Genomic DNA, 23,492 nt, shown 5'->3' with positions numbered 1-23,492 from the left:
CATTTATAGGTCTTAGGTTGTATCCCGGAAATGATGCGGGCTTCTCTTTCAGCATCGTACAGCTTCTATTTTCTTTTCTTTCTGCAGTTCTCTTTTCTGTCAAATATTTTTCTTCTGTAATTATGTTTTTAATTATTTTATTAACATGTTATTTTTTATGTCTTTTCAGATTTTAATTATGTTATTTATTTTTATCATGTCTTTTCAGATTTTAATTATGTTATTTCTTTTTATTATGTCTTTTCAGATTTTAATTATGTTATTTCTTTTTATCATGTCTTTTCAGATTTTAATTATGTTATTTCTTTTTATCATGTCTTTTCAGAATTTAATTATGTTATTTCTTTTTATTATGTCTTTTCAGATTTTAATTATGTTATTTCTTTTTAATTATGTATTTGTTTTTAATGATGTCATTAATATATTCTTATTATTTATAATTTATATGCCTTAGGTGGGACCCATGGGATGATGCGGAATGCTTCTTCAGCATCGTGCAGAGCTGCTTCTTTCTTCGTTTCTTTTTCTAGCTTTCTTGTTTATTTATATATATTTATTTTCTATTATATTCTATTTATAATCTATATATATATATATTATGTTCTATTTTACATATTTTCTTTCTTTATCTTATTTTCTCCTTAGCTACTTCTTTTTCAGTATAGACCATCGAGGAATGGATTCATCTGCGGTCGGAAACATCGTTGCATGGATCGATTCATCATCGATTTTTACACGCGAATACGAGGAGAATAGGAAGAACGTCGGCGGATGTTCACAGTGCAGAAAAAAGTCTTACGGGGGACTTCGTTTTATATGTAAGCAAATTCGATTTATCTTGCGAATTCGATATTTGGAATATAGTTACCGGTTTTCTAACACTCGCGATTTAAAATCAATGAGTATGGGCTTCTATGCTGGCTGCTATTGCTTTAATTAATTGCTTTTATTTCTCTAGATCTCTTTTATATCTCATATTTTGTCTTTTTCCGTTCTTATTTTTCAGGGATCATCGAGACAACATCGAGCATTATTGTGAGGTGCGCGAAGGCTCGTCTATCTTTTCTTTTCTTTCTTTTATTTTCTCTGTTTCTTCGTTTTCTCCGGTCTGGATCACCGATTCATCATCGATTTTTACGCGCGAATACGGGAAGGATAGGAAGAATACTGGCGCACGTGTCGGCGTACACAAGCGTGGGTGTTCTCGGGCGCGATTAAACTTCGTTTGATTGTTCGTATCGAAAACGCGAATTTAAAGTAGAGTCACCGTTTTTCTAACACTCACGTGAATGTACGCGGGCGCGATTTAAAAGTCCTACCGGGGACTTCGTTTCATTTGCTCGAATATTCGATTAGATTACCTCGCGAACGCGTTTTTTTTAGAGTAGAGTCACCGTTTTCCGAGCACTTGCGTGGGTGTCCGGGCGCGATTAAAAGTCCTACCATGGACTTCCGTTTAGTGTTGAAATTCGGGGTGCGCGAACGGCTTGCCTTGTAGTGCTGTACATGTAGCTAGCCGATGTTATGACAATCCCCTTATTTGTAAGCGGGGGAAAATCCCTCGACCAAATAACATCGATAGTCAAAATACCGGTTAACTTATGTCACTTTGGATTTCAACTTAGAGTCACCGTTATTCTAACACTCACGTGAGTGTTCGCGTGCGCGATTAAAAGTCCTACCGGGGACTTCGTTTTGTTTGCTCGAATATTCGATTAGTTTATTTAGAGTAGAGTCACCGTTTTCCGAACAATTGCGTGGGTGTCCGGGCGCGATTAAAAGTCCTATCATGGACTTCCGTTTAGTGTTGAAATTCGAGGTGCGCGAACGGTGTCACCTAGTAGTGCAGCACATGTAGCTGATTGACATTATGACGATCATGTTATTTGTAAGCGGGGGAAAATCCCTCGATCAAATATCATCGAGAGTCATAATACCGGTTAACTCATGTCACTTCGGATTTCAACTTAGAGTCACCGTTATTCTAACACACACGTAAATGTTCGCGTGCGCGATTACAAGTCCTACCGGGGACTTCGTTTTATTTCTTCAACATTTCTATTAGATTATTTCGCGAATTTGGATTTAACAGTAGAATCTACGTAATCATAACACACGTGAGTGTCGTGAACGCGATTAATGCGCTTTGATTGTTCGATATTCGGAAGCACGAATTCAGATGTGCATAATAATCCGTTATGCCCGAGGCGAGTGTGTCGAACGGTAAAGCTCTCTGTAAGTGGGGTCCCTGTAGCTAAGGCTATATACCTCCTGTTAGCTAAGTCGCCCTAGATGTCCGAAGCGGAAGGCATAAAGGATCGGTATCGCGGAACGCGGATTTTAGAGTAAATTAGAATCACCGTTAGCCCGTGGGTCTCCACATGCAGCAACTTCCACGTAGTGAGACCTGGGTCGGTATTACTTGTAAAGTCTAATTGTAAATTTTTAATTGCAAGTATTACCGAGCGAATGGCTGCATATTGTATTACTTTTCCAATATCTTTTCAAACTAATTCTAACTAACTAAACATTAACATATATCCATTTTATATCGTTAATAATTCTTCAAAAGAAGAAATATAGCAGAAATCTATTGTACAATAATTTCTCAGAGAAATGAAAAAGGAAAGTTTTCTATCTCCCTTTTATGTCAGGTGTCATTTATATTTATTCTCATTTACTCTCATTAATTATCCTTTTTATATCTCGGGTGGGACCCACGGGTGGGGCCTGTGGGGGAGGGCTTCTGTGCGGGTTGCTGTCTCAGCATCATATAAAGCTGTTTCTCTTGTCGGATCTTTTTGGGGCTCTCTATTCTTCTCTTTCTGGGGCTCTCTTTTCTTTCTCCATCTCTAGTTTCTATCTCATATTTTTCTTTTTCAATTATTTTTTCAATTATGTTATTAATATGTTATTTCCTTTTAATTATGTATTTTTAATATTTATTTATGTTGTTTCTTTCTAATTATGTATTTAATTATGTGTTTAATTATGTGTTTAATTATATGCTTATACTTTTTATTATGTTTTTGATTATGTTATTAATTATGATTTATAAGTTTTAGGTAGGAACCATGGAATGGCGCATGCTGCTTCTCTTTTCGTTTCTTTTTCTAGGTCTCTTATCTATTTATATATATTTATTTTCTATTTGTATTTTATATATGTATGTATATATTATTTTGTTTTATATATTTTTTTGTTCTTTTATTTTCTCTTTATCTTTTTCTTTTACAGGATAGGTCATCGAGGGACAGGTTCATCAGCGATCGGATGATTCGTCGCACGGCGGGATTCATCATCGATTTCTACGCGCGAATACGGGAAGGATAGGAAGAACACTGGCGCGCGTGTCGGCGGGCACAGGCGTGGGTGTTCTCGGGCGCGATTATATTACGTTTGATTGTTCGAATCGAAAACGCGAATTGTAGAGTAGAATCACCGTTTTTCTAACACACGCGTGGGTGTTCGGGCGCGATTAAAGGTCCTACCGTGGACTTCGTTTGATTTTTTCGACATTTCGATGGGGGTATTTCGCGAATTTCGGCTTAACAGTAGAATCTACGTAATTATAACACACACGTGAGTGTCGCGACGCGATTAGTATTTCTAAGGAGTGCGCTTTGCTTGTTCGAAATTCGGGAAGCACGAATTCGGATGTGCTTAATAATCCGTTATGTCTGAAGCGGACGGTGCAAATGGTGGAGCTATCTGTAAGAGGTGTGCTGTAGCTAAGCTACGCATACCCTGTTAGTTAAGAAGCCAATGCATTGAAGCGGAAAGGTATCCCGGATCGGTATCGCGGAACGCGGATTTTAGAGTAGAGTCACCGTCAGCCCGTGGGTCTCCACATGCAGCAACTTCCACGTAGTGAGACCTGGGTCGGTATTACTTGCAAAGTCTGTTTGTAAATCTTATAACGCAAGTATTATCGAGCGAATGGCTGCATATTTTAATATATTTTCAAAATCCCTTCAGTCTCATTCTGATTTAACATTAAAATACTAACACGACACAGTGTTAATAATATTTCTACATACACATACGTAGGATATAGTTAAATTTAAAGATAATTTCTTTAAATTCGGAAATTTGTATATTAATGATCATTACTTTCTTATTCTACTTTATTGACCGATGGTACAATGAGAACCTATTATTAAACACTATTTGCACAATTATCTATTTTCGTAATTCGCATATCTCTATCTACTATTACCGATGGATGATAAAAACAGGAATCCACTGTGTCGATGGTGTGCAAAGTAATTATTTGCTATATGTACGTACCGTAAAACAGAAATCTCTCTTTACCGCCAGATCGGTATAACATAAAGTTACTTTTGAAAATTACTATTAATATTACTATTAAAAGTTACTATTAATATTGGCGAAGTTATTATTTATTTTATCCATAGAATAGGAATCTATTATTACTGATGGCTGGGTATTAAATGAATCTATATTGCTGGTATTTCAATTGGTTGAAGTAAATGTGATTAACCATTAATCAATAGTTTGCTATTAATGTTGAGTTAATCGAAGTTTGTAAAAGTGACCCTAAAAAATCAGATAGATTTAATTGTTCGTGCAATCGTAGAGAAAGTACAATTAATTATCATACTCGTATAGTTTAATTTAAGAGACAGAACGAATGATTTTTTCAAAATCATACATATAAGAATACCAGAAAATAAATGTATGTATTGTGAGTTTGTGTTTGTGTGTGTGTGTGTGTGTGTGTACGTGTGCGCGCGCGCGGTTGGATGAGTATGTATACATATAAATGATAAACTATGGTATTGTAAAATAAATATATAAATGAAGTCTAATAAAACCTGATTATCTGAAATAATTGAATGACATAAGTGTTTAGATAAACCTATTTCATTAAAATAATAATAATAATAATAATAATAATAATAATAATAATAATAATAATATATATATATATATATATATTTACCTTCACATAATATTACACTTTGTTTACAGAGCTATATTATATCCTTTGAATTATTAATTTGTAAATAATTCGTATTTTATTTGAGTAACTTTACATTTAATCATGCGTCCAGTTAAGAACCTTATGTGTCCATATATGTTTTATGTAAAATTGTAAATCGTAAAAGTAGTCAAGAAAAATATCAAAAGATGACTCTGACATTGATGTTTCTTGCTATTTTGTTTTTTAATAAAAACTTCAGAAATCAATATCTCAAAAAATTATTTTTATTACATATGAAATTCTTACATCCGGTTATAAAACTTTCGAAATACGTAACATGTTCAGATAATGAGGTTTCCATAATCAAAAAGTTATTAAACTGTAGTACAATATATATAAATAATTACTATTTATCTTAATTATATTATTACTTGTCTATATGATTTTTATTATTTTCATGAGATTATCGCTATCGATAGGAATTTTTTTTGTAGATATTTCAATATACATTCTCATTTGATGATCGCATCGGAATAGTTGTTATCTTTTTTCAAGCCATATTCTAAACAATACCTTAATTAACATACTTATGTAGTTCTACATAAAAATGTAAAACGAAGATATTTTTCAAAACTATATAATTATTAGGAGCACAAAAATATGTAGTATAGGAAACACAATTATGTACTACATTATATAATCTGTACATGTATATAATATGCTTATCTATACAATCTTTATTATTTACATAAGATTATCACTATAGATATGATAAGTTCATTGTCATTATCCAGAAATTTAATCATATAAAGACTTGAGATATTGGTTTTTGTCAGTGAAAGTATTGTATATTTTGTCGTTATAATATTTTCTATAATAAAAATATAATAAATATTTTCTATGATGTGCGTTTACAATACCTTTAATGATCCTAATATTGCTCTTAATTATTGATAGTTGAATTTTATTAATACTCTTATTGGATTTCGTAATGCAATCTACGTTGAACGGTAAGAAATTATATTTTCTATTTATTTAACGTTCTATTAACGTGTAACATTTATTTGACAAATATTACCTCGTCGTACGTATTAATGAAATTCTTTCTCGTAAAATCGTATTAGATGCGGATCATTGTTATTATCTTGCATTAGAAAAAAAAAAATGAAGAAAAATTACTCGTTATGGAAAAAATAAAAAATCCATTTTCGAAAAATATTTTATATTCATTCGCAATAACGTTACTCTTTTATATACCATACATAAATAAATGCCTTAAGAGATAAGAATTTCGAAGTCGAACAACGTACTTTGCATTCTAATCGCGAATTATTCTTTTTAACGTTACCATATAATGACAAGTGATTCCGTTATTTTATTTATAAAATTTATGAAAAATTTATTAATAAGTCTATTAATAAAAAATAAATTTATTAATAAGTCCCTTATTAATTCATAATTTTGCTTGCGATAACATTTACGTTGTTATTGTAACAAATATCTCATTCAAAATATTTTCTTAAGTGTTCATTATTAAATTTTAATTGATCTTTATCATTATAAAAAATTGATATACATTATAAGCATCCGTAATATTGACCCAATAATTCAAATTATCAGTTATCACATTAAATTATATTGAGAAGTAGAGATAATACTAGTAATTTATAATCTTCATGATTAATATGTTGAATGTAATGATGATAATCGATGACGATAATATTCCATTTACAGATTTTATTTAAGATGTTTCTTAAATTTATCATTCTCAATATTGCAAATATTCAAAATACATTTTATTTCCAAATAAAAATAAATTCTAATCTGTCTGTAAGAAATATAAGAATGAAATCTTTTGTATTTTTTAATCTACAAATAGTTATGAAAAAATATTATATCAAAATATTTATTGATATGTGGAAGATTAATTGTTTATTCAAAATTGTTAGTCCCCATCTCAAAGGTCAACGATGTCTAATTTTGAATATTCTTGCATAATGTTGACATTATTTGATTTTTCGGTCTAATAATGCTCTTCGATGAAGATTTTAACGATTTTGCAAAAAAAAAAAACAAAAAAGAAAAACAAGAAAAAGAAAAGGAAAGAAAAAAGAAAAATAAAGAACTTGCCAATAACTGTAACGAAAAAAAAAAAGAAATAACGGTTTCGTCGACCGTACGATAATTTTTTTTTTTTCTTTTCTTTTCACATTTCGTCATTTAAATTCCATGCGTTTCGTGGAGGAATCACGTTTGAGACAAATCGTTGGAATAACGACACGAAGTAAACGATTTATTTATTCGCGTGATGAGAATGAAGATATCAAAAGCGTCGCGGGCGAGCGAACTCAAAATGTCATAAAAATATAAAAGCAGTTAGATAAATGAAAAATAGAAGAAAGGTAAATATGGTTATTTAGATCTGCAATAACAAAGCGGTCAATCTCGATGAGTAAGATCTTTATGTTGTAAAGATCATTCATAATGATCATTACGAATAGTTAAGCAAGACCCAGCTAGATCGTACTTGTGTGATAATTCATGATACTTTCGCATCGATGAATCCCTCGCCATTCCTTACACGTTCATTATACGACCTTCGTGCGTGTCTTCTCGAAATTATATAATTGCGTCATCATAATATCCCACGGAGAAACTGAGAAATCTAACTTCTCGTTTTGGAGATCACGGATCAAGCAAATAAACTTGATCTTTAATGACACGCTCAGTTAATGATTATTCGGTACATCAGAAGAACGATAATTTCGGTTTTTGATGTACGAGACGATAAATTAAGAGAAAAAGTTCTTTTTTTTCTCGACATTTAGATACCTTTATCACGTCTACGTAAGAAAGTACATATTTATTTTATATATTTACTACACTTCGATTATTTTCAAAAGAATATAAGAGATATAACTATTAAATTGTCGTTTACTCGCGTTGCTTTCATATACATATCCTATTGACGAACGAACATAAGTACATTGTCCATGACATCTTTGTCATGGGAATTATGGAGAGGATATACGTTCGCTTATTGTATATCTTCACGCGTTAGTAAAAGAAAATGACGTTCTTTTTTATACATTTCAATTTTTTTTTATTAGTAGAAAAGTTGATGGATCGCTGGTAATATTTGCTGGCTTCTTTTTACTGGGAGAAAAAAATATGAGGAAAAGAAATACAGAAATAAGAAAGAGAAAGAGAGAGAAAGAGAGAGAGAGATCGTTTATTTTGAAATCTTACTTGGAAGGAATTCCCCCGAAACCTGTTGCTCGTCCATACTCAAACGCTCACGCGTTCAGGCACATGGATAACTCAAGTAAGTAGTTTGAACTTGGCTAATAGTTGAATGGGAACGAGAGAGAAAGTTACATAAATAATTATAGAGAACGAAGTTTTATGTTATATATTTTATTATCTATATTATGCAGTATAACATATAAATCGATATATGTATATATATACATATATATATATATATATATATATATATATATATAATTAAAGCTTCTTAATTAAGCGTGCTTTAACGCTTTAATTAAATATTAAACGGAAAATCATTCGTTAAAACGTATATCTAATTCACGTTGGCATTCATTCATGTAAAACGCATTGTAAAATGAATTCAATCGGGAAATACATGATTTTTCTTATTTTCATTTGATCACAATGAAGCTTTATAAAAAAAAAAAAAAAAAAAAAAAAAAACAGAAAAAAGTAAATAATAATTTAGCACGAAGTATATAAATGATATTTCAAATATGATTAAAGTGTAAATTATTATACAAGAAATGTATACCTTTTAAAAATGTTTCAAATAATTTATGTTTTAATGCTTCAATTAAGTGATCGAAATTTTAAATGAGTTATAAGAGATAAGAAAAAGAATAAAATTCTGATCTATGTATTAACAGTATCGTTATCGTTCATTTAACCACGAAAAAGTTTGAGAAATAAATAAATGAAATATTCAATGTTTATATATATATATATAGAGAGAGAGAGAGACTTTTTTTTTCTTCTCACGTCACGCGATAGTCACGTTAATTTGGACCATAATCGATAAAACGTGGTGCGTCACGTGGACGTTTGTTTCCTAGAAAGAATACATCCGTGATCCCCGTGAAGGGAATCCTGTTCAAGAATATACCATTTTGTTCGTATTAATTTAACGATTCGATGACTAAATCAGGAAGAGGATAAGAAATAGAACAAAAAAAAGGACAACGAAGAATTTTGCATTTTTGAAATCCGTTTAACGAGAAAATTATCACGTACTCGTAAATTATCACGTAATTGTATGAGAAAAATTATCCTATAAAGATAATATATATATATATATATATTTGTTATATAAAATATAAATTGTTATCTAGGGACTTATAAATTGTGATATCATTAAAGATAACTGAGAGGATTATTACAAAGCTTTTCAAAGATTATTATTTTTCAAAGAAATTTGTTATTATGTTCCTTTTATCAAAGTCGTTTTATCAAGTCGTTTATATTATTTAAAAATTTTATCAACCTCGTTCCCCGTATGATTAAATATATCAAATAATATAAATTGACTATGATCGTCATTATATCTTTATTTGCATGTTTCGTTAAGCATTTCGTTATGCATTTTGTTAAGCATTTCATTAAGTATTTCATCAGCATATTCTTAGTTTTCGTTTATGCATAGAATGTAATAAAAACAATGAAGGTATTATTTCAATTATCCATTAAAGATACCGCAGTAATGTTCTATTCAAACTTAAAAAGAATCTTTCATATGAAAATCTCATCTATTCCTCTTCATTTTAATTTAATTCAAGAATCTCGTTGGACATTAATGTGTATACATGATTAATGTGTCTGCTGTTAAGTCCCCGTCTGCTAATATATTATTTTCATCATGCGATCAAATAACGTTATGATTAAGTTAAAGACATTTTTACATGGAAAATCCGTTGACGTTTAGCGGTAAATAAAAGGAACAGGAAAATTGGAAGCTCATGTGTATGACGTACCTACCCAGAGTCCAGGTATCAATTCAGTATCTGACGTATTATCACCGAAGTAAGGGGACCGGTAGCACGTGTGGGGTATGCATGACCTCCAAAGGAAGACATGTATAGAGAAGCGAACGTTGTTACTTCGATCCAGTGTTCCATAACGCTTTGACTCGCTAAAGTGGCGGACATTTTTGTTCACCCTGAAAGTGAATGCAGGGTACTTCAAAAAGATTACGGTGGAGATAAAATCGTGCGTGTTTTTACATTTACTCGTTTTTACCATTTATTTGTGATTAATTGTGACTTGACAAATTTGATGTAAGAATCTTCCACCGAGTCTCTTCTGATATAAAAAAAAAAAAAAAGAAAGTAAAGATTACGATAGAGATAAAATCGTGCGTGTTTTTATATTCAATCGTACCATTTATTCGTAATTAGTTGTGACTTGACAAATCTGATGTAAGGATCTTGCACCAAATTTCTTCTGTTTTAAAAAAAAATAATCAGGTAATATAGTCATTTTTATTTCAAATTCTGCTTTTTTCATATTTTCAATATGGCGATGAGACTTACCGTTAGATTTATTAAATCTAAGCATAAAAGGAAAACAATAGAAATAGAAATAATATAAAATATTTCATATTAAAGAAGAAATAAAATATTTCATAGGATTTTGGAATAATTACTTTCTACAATGACTTGTCTAATTTTAAAGATATATAAATGATCGATTCAAATGATCGGTGATCAGAGTATATATTATAATTATTGATTACACTAATTCGACGAATCTTTTTTAACTGTTACTATTGTTTTCAATTTCAAAATGTAATTTATATATCTAATTTTTAACGTCTCTTCTATATCAGAATCTCACACCGTTTAGATTAATATCGCACGAATAGATAAATAAAAATAGAAAAATATATTTAATTTTTCGAATAGTGTAATATCTCATTTTATCTAAATAAAGAATGCGGTTTACTAAATTATTGTCTCAAATAATTTATTCATAGAAACATTTAATACTATAACGATGCTTTATCGCAACGTGACTCCTCGCATTTGATGGCGCAAGAACGCATATTAGGAATTTCGACATTCTATGGTTGCGGTTTTCCACTTGTACCGCTTCTAGCAATCTAACTTATTTAGTCTTACGTCTAACGAAGAAAGTAAGGATTTCAAAAAATAACTAACACATTTATACGAACATAATTCGTATCTTTATTTTTTCTTTCTTTTTTCTATTCTTTTTCTTTCTTTTTGTTTTTTTTAATTGATCGTATTACTTATTTATTTCGCGTTTTATTCACCTTTCTAAACTCGTTTTATATCAATTTAATTATGGTAAATCTGTTAGTAGACAAACGGCCATATTTGCTATCGACAATGAGATAACCGCGAACGTAATTAATTCCACTTCATATAAATAGATTCGGAAGGTAGTGGAAATGGCGTCGAGCGAATGGAAAATTCAAGTAGTTTCCTTATCGCCTCGAAGCGAAAGAAAGTAGCGCGATCTCACTGGCGTGATCACTCTCGAATGTTAATCATCACGCACTTGTCCCAAGGTCCTTTAATACTTTATTTTATTTCTATTATTTTTTCTTATCCTACGTTTTTATTTATTCATGTTTTTCTTGATTTTTTTTTGTTTTTTCTTTTTTTGTAATTTTTTTTACAACTATCCACTAATGAAATATATTATTAAAGATTATATGCATTTGTGTGTTGCAGGCCAATAATGATAGCTCGAAGGTTACTGTTATTACTGTTACAAATACACTTCCTCGCGCATTACTGTTACTCAGGTGAGTCATCTTTCCTGATCGATTCTAAATGAGAGATCCAAATCATACGTACTTACGCTTTTCTGATATCCGGTACTTAGATTTTTTATTCATTTCGATTAGTGGAGTGGGGGAAAAAGAAGAGAATCCATTTGTTAACTCGTCGTTGTATTTACGTTCGACGAAAAATTGAAGTCATTCTTGCGCGATAAAAATATAATAACTCCGTAATTGCACGTACATATTGATATAAGTGATGACGAAAGAATAAACGTCATGAAAAATTAATGACGTGTGATAATCAACGCGATGCGTTTATAAAAAAATCGTCATAAATACTTTTATATATATATATATATTTTTTTTTTTTTTTTTTTATGAACAGTACAAGGTACACTATTATATTCCAATTTTCTATAATATAATAATTATAAATAATAATTAAATGGATATAATTTGATGTGATTCATCTTAAATGAGATATGATATAAGATATAACATAGTTTTCATTAATTTTGCTTTTCACATTCTATTTTCAATGTTAAGAACACATACATAAGGTATTTATATGGACTTCGTATATACATATATGTAAATGTATATACGAACACCTTTATGTTACGATTATGTAATTTGAGTACGACGAAGCTCGGCGTTTTTTATTTTTATCGCAGCATTAATTTTTTTGGGAGAGATTCTCACGTCTGGAAGTAACAGTTTCTCGTTGGGATCGAATACTCGACAAAATCCTTATTCTCGTATCCTTTCAAATATTATGTAACGATAAAACTTAATGCGCCTTTTATCATTACTTATTAATTTTTCATTTCATCGATTTGTTTCTTATCATAATTAAAATTACAATTTAATGATGGGATTAAAAAAAAGATAACAAAACAGATAATAATTAAAAAAATAAAGATGTTGTTAATAAAATTGTTATTAATAAAAGGATCTTATTAATGAAGGTCTTATAAATAATAAGAGATAAAAGAATAATTATAAAGGATTAATTAATAAAGAATAAAAAATAATCAACAAACTGCTTTATATATATATATATATATATATGTATAAATACACATAAAATCTACACTATAGATGTATTAATAAGTGATTTGTTCTGCGATCGATGCACAACTAGTAACAATTTTTTTTCGATCAATGTCATTCAGCTGGGTGTGTTGCATTCTTAAAGTAAGGATTTACATGAGCAATAATTAAAATCAAACTGATCCTTAAGATACTACGGTTTTTTCCTCTCATAAATTAAATTGATGCCGGATAGAATACATCAGATTTTGTCGCAAAAGATCGTAATATTAAATTAACAATATCTATCAAATATTTACATAGATATTGTTTCTTCATTTATTTTCTCTTTTTGCCAGTTTCCAAGATTTTAACGATAAAATCATTTTTTGTAAACTACCAAGCTCATTGTTGTTATTTTTTTTCTTGTTTTCCTTATTAAACATATCTAAAAAAAGATACAAAACACGTGCAACAAACACTACAAATAAGGAAACAGAAAGATTTACGGAAAAGAAAAGAAGGAAAAACTTCATACGTTTAATTATTACCAATTGCACTATTTATATTGAAACATATTATTTTATCATCCGTTGTAATGTAAGATTTTTTATGCTAATTTTTTTCTTTCCTAATTAGAAAAAACAGTAATAACGGTATACGATGACATCGGTTTAACACCTATCGATCCAGAAATCGCCGATAGGATTGATTGGAAAAAACATCACTGTAGACGACTTTGTAAAGATGGAGCACCAACGATGGACTGTTATTACACCTTCAAAATCGAATCTTATCGTACAATGAGCAAAGCTTGTTATGATTGTCCATTTAATGTCACCGATTGTTTCCGTCCTCATTGCGTACCTGCCGATGGGATAAAGCGTTCGATTTTAGCAGTTAATCGCCAGATGCCTGGACCATCAATTGAGGTAGTTAAAGTAGCAATTTTATATACTATATATATATATACTATATATATATATATATATATATATATATATATATATATATATACCTATATGCGAAAAAATGATTTTTTTGGTCTTTGGACAAAAATAAAACTTATCGGTCGTGATAAATTTTTTTTTTTTTGAAAGAAGATAATAAATATCTCTAACGCAAACAATAAAACCAACGAACATTTTCTTTACATTGCATTATAAAACATCTCTCTTTCTCTTTCTTGTTAATACATACTAACAAAAATTATGACTATCTCAATCTTGTCTTATCTTCTAGTATCTACTGACAATTGGTACATATTAGGACGAATAAAAACAACGAAATTGAATAATTTTGATTGCAGGTATGTCAAGGTGACAGAATAATAATCGATGTGATAAATTTATTGCATTCCGAGAGTACTACGATGCATTGGCATGGACTGCATCATCACAAGACACCATTCATGGACGGAGTACCATACATATCGCAATGCCCAATTCCTCCAGGATCCTCTTTTCGTTATGATTATATTGCCACTGAGATTGGAACTCATTTTTGGCATTCTCATATCGGTGAGTTCAATTTTCCATTAATCGAGCATAACTTTTGAAAATCTAGAAGAAAAATAACTATTCTAATTTTCAATAGATAACTTCTATTTTTTACACTTAATTCTTATCGCTCATGTTACCCGATCATTTCTTAGGTTTGCAACGAGGTGACGGACTTTTTGGGCCCATAATCGTTCGTGCGCCACCCTCAAAGAACTGGCATAAGGATCTTTATGACGTGGACGAATTTACATTAACTCTATACGATTGGACTCACCAAATGAGTACCGACATTTTTCTAGCTCATCATCATTCAAACGGCGACAATAAACCTCGTAATTTAATAGTTAATAATTTGGGACGATATAAATCCAATAAGAACGATACAAATAAGATTTCCACGACAATGCCTTTAACGACGTTCCGTGTCAAAAAAGTAAAAATCTCTCTCTCATTTTTAAAAATTATTTTTTATTGATTGGCTAAACTTGATTGACAATAAAAAAGATTCTAAAAAAATGTTTCTATTACAGAATCTAAGGTATCGTTTCAGATTAATAAACTCTGAATTTCTTAATTGCCCTATTGAAGTATCCGTGGATAATCACACTCTCATCGTCGTTAGCTCTGATGGACGTGATATCGAACCGGTGGAAGGTATGATTATGTAAAATTATGCTTTTCAAATTAATTTATTCGTCTTTGTCGATATACTGATGTCCGATAAGAAAATAAATTGAAAGTCCGCTGTACGTTCTCTACTTATTTATCATTAGTAACAGGAAAATCTATATTTCAGCTGAATCTTTGGTGAATTACGCTGGTGAGAGATTCGATTTTATAGTTAATATGAGTCAGGAAGTTAATAATTATTGGATCCGATTTCGTGGATTAATGGATTGTGATGAAAGATTCTTCGGTGTTCATCAAGTTGCTATTCTTAGATATGAGAACGCTAAAGAGATTGATCCAGAGGGAGAAATTTCGTACGAACGTCCTTCAAGTGATTTACCAGGATTGGTAATTTTATATTTTAATAAATAAATTATATAAAAAATGTAACTGTCTAAGAAAATTAATCGTATAGTCATAATGAATATTTTGTTGTATTTTAACAGCAAGTGAATGGATTAAACAAGGGTACAGAATCGAATAATACTATCAGTATAGCTTCACTTAATGCAATGGATAAAAATGACAAAACGAGTATCAGAGAACCGGATTATCAATTTTACGTGTCCTATGATTTTTATCCTAAGAACAATCCGGATTTTCATCGAAATGATCTTTATGACTTCTATCAAGGTAAATATGTGTTATTCTATGTGTTAATTTGGAATAATTTTATAAAGCTGGTTCTTAATCACGAAATAAGATGATATTTAAATATGTTTTCCTTTTTTTTTCTTTTTTTTTTTTTGTTACGATAACGTATTTCAATAAATTTATTTTTTCACAGTACGAGATCGGTTACAACAATTATTCACACCGCAATTAAATAACATATCGATGAAGTTACCATCTTTCCCACTCATGTCTCAAAGAGATTTAATCGATCCTAATCAATTTTGTAACTCTAGTACCGTGAAAGGATGTGATAAAAAATTTTGTAGTTGTACTCACGTTCTCCAAGTGAAATTGAACAGTGTCGTCGAAGTGATACTTATTGATGAAGGTATTTTTCCACGAGCGTCGTCATTTTTATATCGCAAATATATAAATGACGACATCACTTGTCAATCATTTTGAAAATAGACAATATTTGAATAACGTCGATCTTATTCCATAGGTATTACTTACGAGGCAAATCATCCTTTTCATCTTCATGGCTACCAATTTCGCGTCATAGGAATGGAGAGACTAAACAAGAACATTACAGTTGATTTGGTAAAAAAATTGGACGCAGACGGTAAAATAAACAGGAAGCTCGATCGGGCGCCATTGAAAGATACTGTTACTGTTCCTAACAAAGGCTATACCATTTTACGATTTTACGCAGACAATCCAGGTAAAACAAAAAAAAAATCATTATCAAGTCCATATGAAAAATAAAATTTTCAAAAATCATATCCAATATAAAAGAAATGTCGTGAAATTGTGAACGGATTTTGAGAAATAATTATTACCATGCGCGATAATTTTAAAAGCATTAAATTTTCCATGATAATTCTACACGCGTTTTACGAATATCATTTGTGTATTAGATAAAAATATTATTTATTATATCGTTATATTTATAACTCATTGATTCGAATTATTCTTTAAAAATGATTTTCAGGATATTGGCTATTTCATTGTCACATAGAATTCCACGCCGAAATTGGTATGTCTCTGATCTTTAAAGTGGGTAATCACGAGGACATGCAACAAGTTCCATATAATTTTCCTCGATGTGGCGATTGGAAGTCGTCCTTCGATGAAAGTACAAACATTTCAAGTAAAAAAGCAAACATTTCAAGTAAAAATACGTTTACGGTAATCGAAAACTCTACGAAAGTTAATTCGACAGAAAATGATATAAATCAGTTGAACGATTTACAATCATCTATTGACAAGTTAATACCGTTGCTACTGGAAAATAGAAGACTAACTTCTTCCTCGTCTAATCTTACCATATCAACATTTTTGCCGAACCTCTATATCATTATTTTTATTCTTTTTAAACAATTATATTCGTAGTTGTAAATGATTATATATATATATATATATATATATATATATATATATATATATATATATATCACACAATTGTCTGTCACTTTTACTAAGTAATAGATAATTATTAGAAATGCGTAATATTTTTACAGTCATACATGTGTACATTTATACGTCTCTAGTTGGATGAGTTACAAATTTTAAAAGTATTTCGAACATGTATAAAAGTACTATGTCACTGTGATATATTGAGTATGATCGATATCAAACTTAAATGGCAAACATTTTTCTCTTCTTTGGAAAAAGGAGGAGGATGGAAGTATGCTTTTGTTCGTGATAAATTGTATGTAATCTAAGCACTGATTTATATTTGATAACGATATTACACGTCAGTATTCGAATGTATATTAATTCTCTTTTCCTAACATATCGATGTACATAATTAACATCATCATCATCATCATCATCATCATCATCATCATCATCATCTTCATCACCATCATAATCATCATCATCTTCATCACCATCATAATCATCATCTTCATCATCATCTTCATCACCATCATAATCATCATCATCATCATCATCATTTTAATATCGTAACTTCAAGTATTGTGATATTTACAGTTTAGCCTAATTAAATTATGAAGTTTGTAAAATGTCAAAAATTCATAAATTGTGATGTCTTATTGATACCATAATTTATTGTTGGTTGATCCATAATTTTGTGCGGTTTTCATTTTGTATTGAATGTATCTCATAACAATTGCATATCAGCAATGTATTATACCTCATTCTATAGCGTTTATTTTCCTCTTTTACGTGATTGTTTGTCTTTTTATTCTTTATGTATATAATAAAGCAATTAATTGTTTAAAAACTATGTATCAAGTTATTAAAAATGAACATTTCCAAATTATGAATTTAATTGTTGTCGTTGTAAAGCTGTTGAAATTGCTTGTAATGTTTGTGCAGTGCATAAAGTTATGTTTTGTTGCTTATATATGTAAAAATTTTCTCGATTTATAATGTATAATTTCTCGACAAACGATGAATTACTTTATGATCAATCATTTGACTTCAATGAGGAACGTTTGGATGCTTTATTTGATAAAATATAAAGAGAATCGATTATGCGTTCTTTTAAAGAAATAAAATTGTAACTGCGTAATTATAGCAACTTCGACAGCTTGATATAGCAATCTATAAAAAAAAAATGCCGAATTCATCGTAATGTTGGAATCATCAAGTTTTTTTTTCTGATTGAGCTATATTTATAAACGATAGAACAAATTTGGAATTTTTATATGAATTCCATAAGAAATGCAAATAATTAAATATTTCATTCTCGTTTTATTGTTTGAATTGAAAAGGATGATAAAGACTATTTTATGTTTCAAACAATTAATAAAAATTTGACGATTAATAAAAGTTTGATTATTAATAAAAAAAAAAAAAAAAAAAAAAAAAAAAAATTCACATAATAATCTTCTATATTTATTTATTTTAATTTCCCTATATTTTTCTGCCGACAAAGTAACATCTAATGAATAATCCAATACTCAAATCATTTTATACGTTTGTTTTTTTTTTTTTTTTTCTTGATAGCACTTATGTGCGAAACATATTCGTCAATATCTAATATTATACACACACAAAGAAAGATCGTCAACTGGTTATTTCCTGATTTATTTCCTCGTATCAGTCAATATTATTTAGTAATCATACAACGGGGAAATCCCCAAGTGGCTCATCGATATATAATACAATATATATATATATATATATATATATATATATAAAATTTGTTTTTGAAAGAAATACTTGTGCATTCATTATTTAATTAATTTAAAATGCAAATCGTTTAGAAATATATCATGTTCATGGACGTATTCATTTTTGCTCACAAAGGACATATATTATCAGTACTTGACAGCAGAGTCTGAACCGTTCTTATGAATAAAGCAAATCTTAAATTAATCATAAGTATGGTAATAACTTAAAAGTATATTACAGTTATGCAATCATATGTTGAAAGATCTTTTTATTTATTATATATCATAATCTCTGTTATTAGGTTTTAAATACAATTTGCTCATTTTATATCGACATATTAAATAATTTTGTTTTCTAGAAATAAAAATATTAATTTGGCACATCAAGAATCCAATACTAAACAAACGAAATATATGATTGATTATATTTATGAACCAAGTATACATTTGTAATGTAGAGTAGTGAAAAAAATATCAAGATAATAAGATAATAATTCTAATATGAACAAAGAATATCAAACGAATATTCAAAAATAAATTGGTATGACATAAGGTGTGCTATATCTAATGATGTAAATATAGTTAAAAGTAAATATGAAAACAAAAAGATTATTCTGCGATTTTTGTAAAAAAAAAAAAAAAAAAAAAAAAAAATTATCGTATTGGAGATTTGAATAAGCATAGAAAAAAAAGCAGACGAAAAAAAAATCTTATTTGTCATCTTTGTAAACAAAAATGTTTTCATGTTTCAAATCTTATTAGACGTCAAAGAGTATATGGGCAAAATGTCAATGCAATTTCTCGAAAAAATATTTTTCAAGTAAACATTGCAAATGATATTTTCAAGTTTATAATACAACAATATATGATTATAAAACTGTGCATATATATATATATATATATATATATATATATATATATATATATATATGTATATGCGCGTAAGAAAACAAAATAGTATCATATTATTTTGTTTTTTCATCTTTGGTTATACATTTTATTATCGTACACACAAATTCTTATCAGTAAACATTTCAAAATTTGCCACATGGCACAGAAAGACAATAAATGCAATGTAGCTGTTTGCTCAAACATCAAAGTAAAGGTGAATGAATCAATCAAAGGAAAGTGAAATTAAACTTAATTGTTCATAAAAATAGTTCTCTTGCTCTTTCAATTCTTTTTTTCTTTTCTTTCTTTTTTTTTTTTTTTTATAAGTTAAACAGAGAAAATATATCTATATTCACATATTTGCTAAACATTAGAATTAGTATGTAAGTCCGTAAGAATAGATTCATTGATAGTATAACACATATCTTTTTGTGGTGGCCGTTGTAATGGATGTGCTAATAATTTTGCCATATTATCGTGCAATTTTGCTGCATTCCTTCCTACTTCTAAGATATAAGAAAAATTTGTTGTGTCCAAAGTAGTTATTTCAGCGTATACTTCTTCACATAAATTCTCGGTAGTTGGTGGTTCGTGTACAAATAAGACGTCCAAAAAGAAATATGGATTTTCGGTTAAATTTTCAAGACATTTTTGTCCAGTATTAAATCTTGGTATACAATTAGATCTTGAGTATATCAAAATTACGCGAGTTGTAAACATTGGGAAAGACATGCCACAATTTTTTATTGGTATTTGAGATTGTATTTCTTCAAAGACTTGTCCTATATCAAATGTTTTTTCGTCATCACTGCTTTCCTCTATTGTATCAAGATTATTCAAAATGGTTTTGATATTGTTTGTAAAATCACAAACCCAACGTATAGTAGATGATTCCAATATCATAAGACCATATTCGTGTTTTCGCTGTATTGTAGATTTGGCATTGATAAAAGTTTCTACCACACGTTTTATCATATATAATGGTGAATAAGATTCACCGGTGCCAACTTTGAATGACGTAGACTTTTCCTCTTTTACCGTATCAACAACAAATAAGATCTTTTCAGGTATATTTAATTCAGGCAAATTTCTAATATTTTCTTGTACAGTATTAGTCTTTTTACTGTCTAAATTTCGGCTCGATGTATTACTGTTATTTGATGTCGGCGTTTTCGATTGTTCTGGAGTATTTACAGGAGGAGTAAACATAGTGGCCGATGTTAATTTTGCCGAAACAGTATCAATTTCTTCGTTCAAATCTTGTGTAGTTGACATGTTTTATAATTTTATATTAACATATAACCTGAACGATACTCTCTCAAATGTCAGATTAACATCAATATAATCAGACAATGGACAAACGTTATAATATATGCACGTTTATCGAAAATATTTTCTTTTTTAGATTAAAAAAATAAAATTTCATTTGCATTAATAACAATCACAATCATAATCACTATTTTTAAACGATTCGTAATTGTTCGTAACAATTTGTAACTCTATTAATCATTCCTTGCGTATGATCATGTTACGGGACGTAAAAGTTCAATAAAAATTCCGTGCACTACGTTTTAGTTAATTCTTCACATCGAACGATGCAGGCAGCACTGCGCTATATGTACATTCCATTGCCTTAATTTTCAGAAATAGATATATTTTGACTAAAGATTTGTTCGTAATTATTTTACGAAAAAGAATAGTTCAAAATTAATGTCGTAATTATATCAAATATTATAAGATGAAAAATATTCTTATGCTTTTATATATACGAAAGGCACTTTTTTATATTTGCGAATTGGTGATTATTCATTGTTAGAAGGAAGATCGAAAGATGGTAGGAGTATCGACTAGAAAAATTTTGATTTAAATTATAATTTTAATAGCCCATTTCAATTTCGAGAAGACAATAAAAAAGTGATTCTAACAAAAAGAAAATTGTATACGAGTTATTTTTTTTTAAAGTATTCCTTTTAACGAATCAAAAAAAAAAAAATCTTAAGAATTTTTTCCCTAGAATAGTCTTACATCTTCAGTCTATATTATTTATGATTTTACTCTACATGGCATTTATGTCGTTAATCGAATAATTTTTAGAGGTTAGATTTGTTTATTATTAGAGTGAGATGAAATATTATTTGTTTACAGTAATAAATTGATAAATAGTATTTATCGTATAGATTTCTAATATTAAAATATGAAATAATTTTTTTTTCCCGTAATAAATGTAAAGTAAAGAAATTAATCTAACGTCAAAATTATAAATAATACATGGTGTATCTCAAGTCGTTTGATAAAATGTACAATCAACAACATTTATCTTTACATTCGATTGATACTTATTTTGAACCTTTTTTAAAAAGTGTTTTAAATAAAGATAGATTGGGTAAGATCATTTTATCTTTAATGATTATTGTTCATTAATTTATGGATTTATTTTTCTAATAATTAATTTTTATTTAAATACATACATACATACATATATACATACACATATATAATTTTGTATTATCGTAATACAGTGTATATTTTTTTTTAGGAGTGGGATGGGGTGTAATAGAACTAGATTCTATATTTTCTAGTTGTGGAAAAACAAAAGGAGATAGTTTTAAATTATCAATTCCTTATGCTGGTCAGAATCTTGTTTGGAATGTACTATTCGATAGTCAATATCCTGAGTTAGGTCCTGATTTTATATTTAGCGATGAGACATTTTTAATGGATCCAGATATTGAGAATTTATCAAAATATGTACCCAGTCTTGCTAAGTGGGATTATAAAAATAATAATGCATTATTAAAAGTCATTGTTGAACTTCTATCCTACTATAAAGAACATCAAGTATGCTTGTATCATTGATAAAAATATAAAATTTATGATAAATGTATCAATATTAATATAAATTGTTTTATGTTTTTAGATACAGTTATTGAAAAGGCAAGGGGAACGTTTAAACTTAGAATATAATATGTTAATAGAAACAGTATCTGAAGAAGATATTGAAGTAATTTTGTTACCAGTGGGTACAAAGCCAACAGAAGCTTATTTTTCCATACGCTTGGATATAGATTTTTCTCAATTACCTACTCGAATCAATCAAGCCCAGAATGATGCCGCTATGCTCTTAGTTACATTTTGTGGACAAGATTGGAATTGCGTTGCTCCAAATCTTTATTTATCACAAAGTTTAGAAGAGACATTTTCTGGTGCAGCATCATTGCATATACCTCCTTTTTTGCCCACTAGTTATTTAACAGCTTATATACCAAAAGTAAAAGAACTTATTATGGATAAGGTATGTTAATCATAATTTAAAAAAAAATTCTTTATTTTAATTATTCTAATAATTAATTTTAAAAAAATTTTTAATTGCAGATAAATACAATAGTTCAGTGTTATGAAAGTAGAAAAAAATTTGTATCAGCTTTACTCTTATTACAAAGGGATTCTATTATTGAGTACGATGCTATTGAATTTCACGATATCACTCTACTTTTAGAACATAGAGATTTTTACTTTTTGGTGCATTTTCATCTTACATCAAAGTTTCCAAAGGAAAAACCATCAATAACATTGCAATCTGTTTATCATATGACAGTACAAGGTAATTTATACAGTGAAGAGTTAAACAATAACTACAATTGGTCAACAGTTACAAATATTCAACGTTGGAATCCGCGACAAATGATTAGTAAAATACTAATGTATATTATAGAAAAGGAAGTTCCTAAGTTTCAAGAAAAGTCTACTAAAAATAACCGGTTTTAATCAGTTGTTTGATGAAATATACTTATATATTAATATTTTATAATTTGTTATCCATAAGAAGTTAGTATTTATCTGTGTAAAAAATGATATTCCTTTATTTTAATAAAATATGATAATCTTACTTTTAT

The 23,492-nt window shown here is 29.0% G+C and overlaps 3 protein-coding genes across 5 annotated transcripts; 2 read left to right on the top strand and 1 right to left on the bottom strand.

Annotated features, from left to right (window-relative positions):
- Positions 1 to 9,982: 9,982 nt before the first annotated feature.
- LOC124951937 (L-ascorbate oxidase-like) lies at positions 9,983 to 17,849 on the top strand. 3 transcript variants are annotated; one of them, XM_047501080.1, is made up of 11 exons: positions 9,983 to 10,461; positions 11,695 to 11,768; positions 13,419 to 13,711; positions 14,089 to 14,299; positions 14,434 to 14,714; positions 14,812 to 14,935; positions 15,078 to 15,298; positions 15,397 to 15,583; positions 15,738 to 15,953; positions 16,068 to 16,286; positions 16,557 to 17,849. In XM_047501080.1, exons 2-11 carry the CDS (start codon positions 11,702 to 11,704, stop codon positions 16,955 to 16,957), a joined length of 2,220 nt encoding a protein of 739 aa, XP_047357036.1. In that variant the 5' UTR covers positions 9,983 to 10,461; positions 11,695 to 11,701; the 3' UTR covers positions 16,958 to 17,849. The 3 variants fall into 3 exon arrangements, with proteins under 3 accessions (XP_047357036.1, XP_047357038.1, XP_047357037.1); XM_047501081.1 differs by lacking the exon at positions 9,983 to 10,461 and adding an exon at positions 11,387 to 11,528; XM_047501082.1 differs by lacking the exon at positions 11,695 to 11,768 and having other exon boundaries at positions 9,987 to 10,461.
- A 1,827-nt stretch (positions 17,850 to 19,676) lies between these two features.
- LOC124951940 (BRISC and BRCA1-A complex member 1-like) lies at positions 19,677 to 21,409 on the bottom strand. Its single transcript, XM_047501085.1, has one exon. It carries the CDS (start codon positions 20,872 to 20,874, stop codon positions 19,963 to 19,965), a length of 912 nt encoding a protein of 303 aa, XP_047357041.1. The 5' UTR covers positions 20,875 to 21,409; the 3' UTR covers positions 19,677 to 19,962.
- A 315-nt stretch (positions 21,410 to 21,724) lies between these two features.
- On the top strand, positions 21,725 to 23,485 carry LOC124951939 (BRISC and BRCA1-A complex member 2-like). Its single transcript, XM_047501084.1, has 4 exons — positions 21,725 to 21,982; positions 22,136 to 22,437; positions 22,517 to 22,891; positions 22,972 to 23,485. Exons 1-4 carry the CDS (start codon positions 21,868 to 21,870, stop codon positions 23,362 to 23,364), a joined length of 1,185 nt encoding a protein of 394 aa, XP_047357040.1. The 5' UTR covers positions 21,725 to 21,867; the 3' UTR covers positions 23,365 to 23,485.
- Positions 23,486 to 23,492: the final 7 nt, after the last annotated feature.

This window comes from Vespa velutina, chromosome 9 (genome assembly GCF_912470025.1).
Source record: "Vespa velutina chromosome 9, iVesVel2.1, whole genome shotgun sequence".
Classification (NCBI taxonomy): Eukaryota; Metazoa; Arthropoda; class Insecta; order Hymenoptera; family Vespidae; genus Vespa; species Vespa velutina.
Note: the sequence above shows the minus strand (reverse complement) of the source record. Positions and strands in the feature narration are given on the sequence as shown.

What these genes read in the sequence shown, in the direction of transcription:
- LOC124951937 (XM_047501080.1), top strand. Translation starts at nt 11,702, where the DNA reads ATGATAGCTCGAAGGTTACTGTTATTACTGTTACAAATACACTTCCTC. An exon ending in TGCCTGGACCATCAATTGAG is followed by an intron (nt 13,712 to 14,088) that starts GTAGTTAAAGTA and finishes TTTTGATTGCAG; the next exon opens with GTATGTCAAGGTGACAGAAT. An exon ending in AGTGATACTTATTGATGAAG is followed by an intron (nt 15,954 to 16,067) that starts GTATTTTTCCAC and finishes CTTATTCCATAG; the next exon opens with GTATTACTTACGAGGCAAAT.
- LOC124951940 (XM_047501085.1), bottom strand. Translation starts at nt 20,874, where the DNA reads ATGTCAACTACACAAGATTTGAACGAAGAAATTGATACTGTTTCGGCA.
- LOC124951939 (XM_047501084.1), top strand. Translation starts at nt 21,868, where the DNA reads ATGGTGTATCTCAAGTCGTTTGATAAAATGTACAATCAACAACATTTA. An exon ending in TTTAAATAAAGATAGATTGG is followed by an intron (nt 21,983 to 22,135) that starts GTAAGATCATTT and finishes ATTTTTTTTTAG; the next exon opens with GAGTGGGATGGGGTGTAATA. An exon ending in AAGAACTTATTATGGATAAG is followed by an intron (nt 22,892 to 22,971) that starts GTATGTTAATCA and finishes TTTTAATTGCAG; the next exon opens with ATAAATACAATAGTTCAGTG.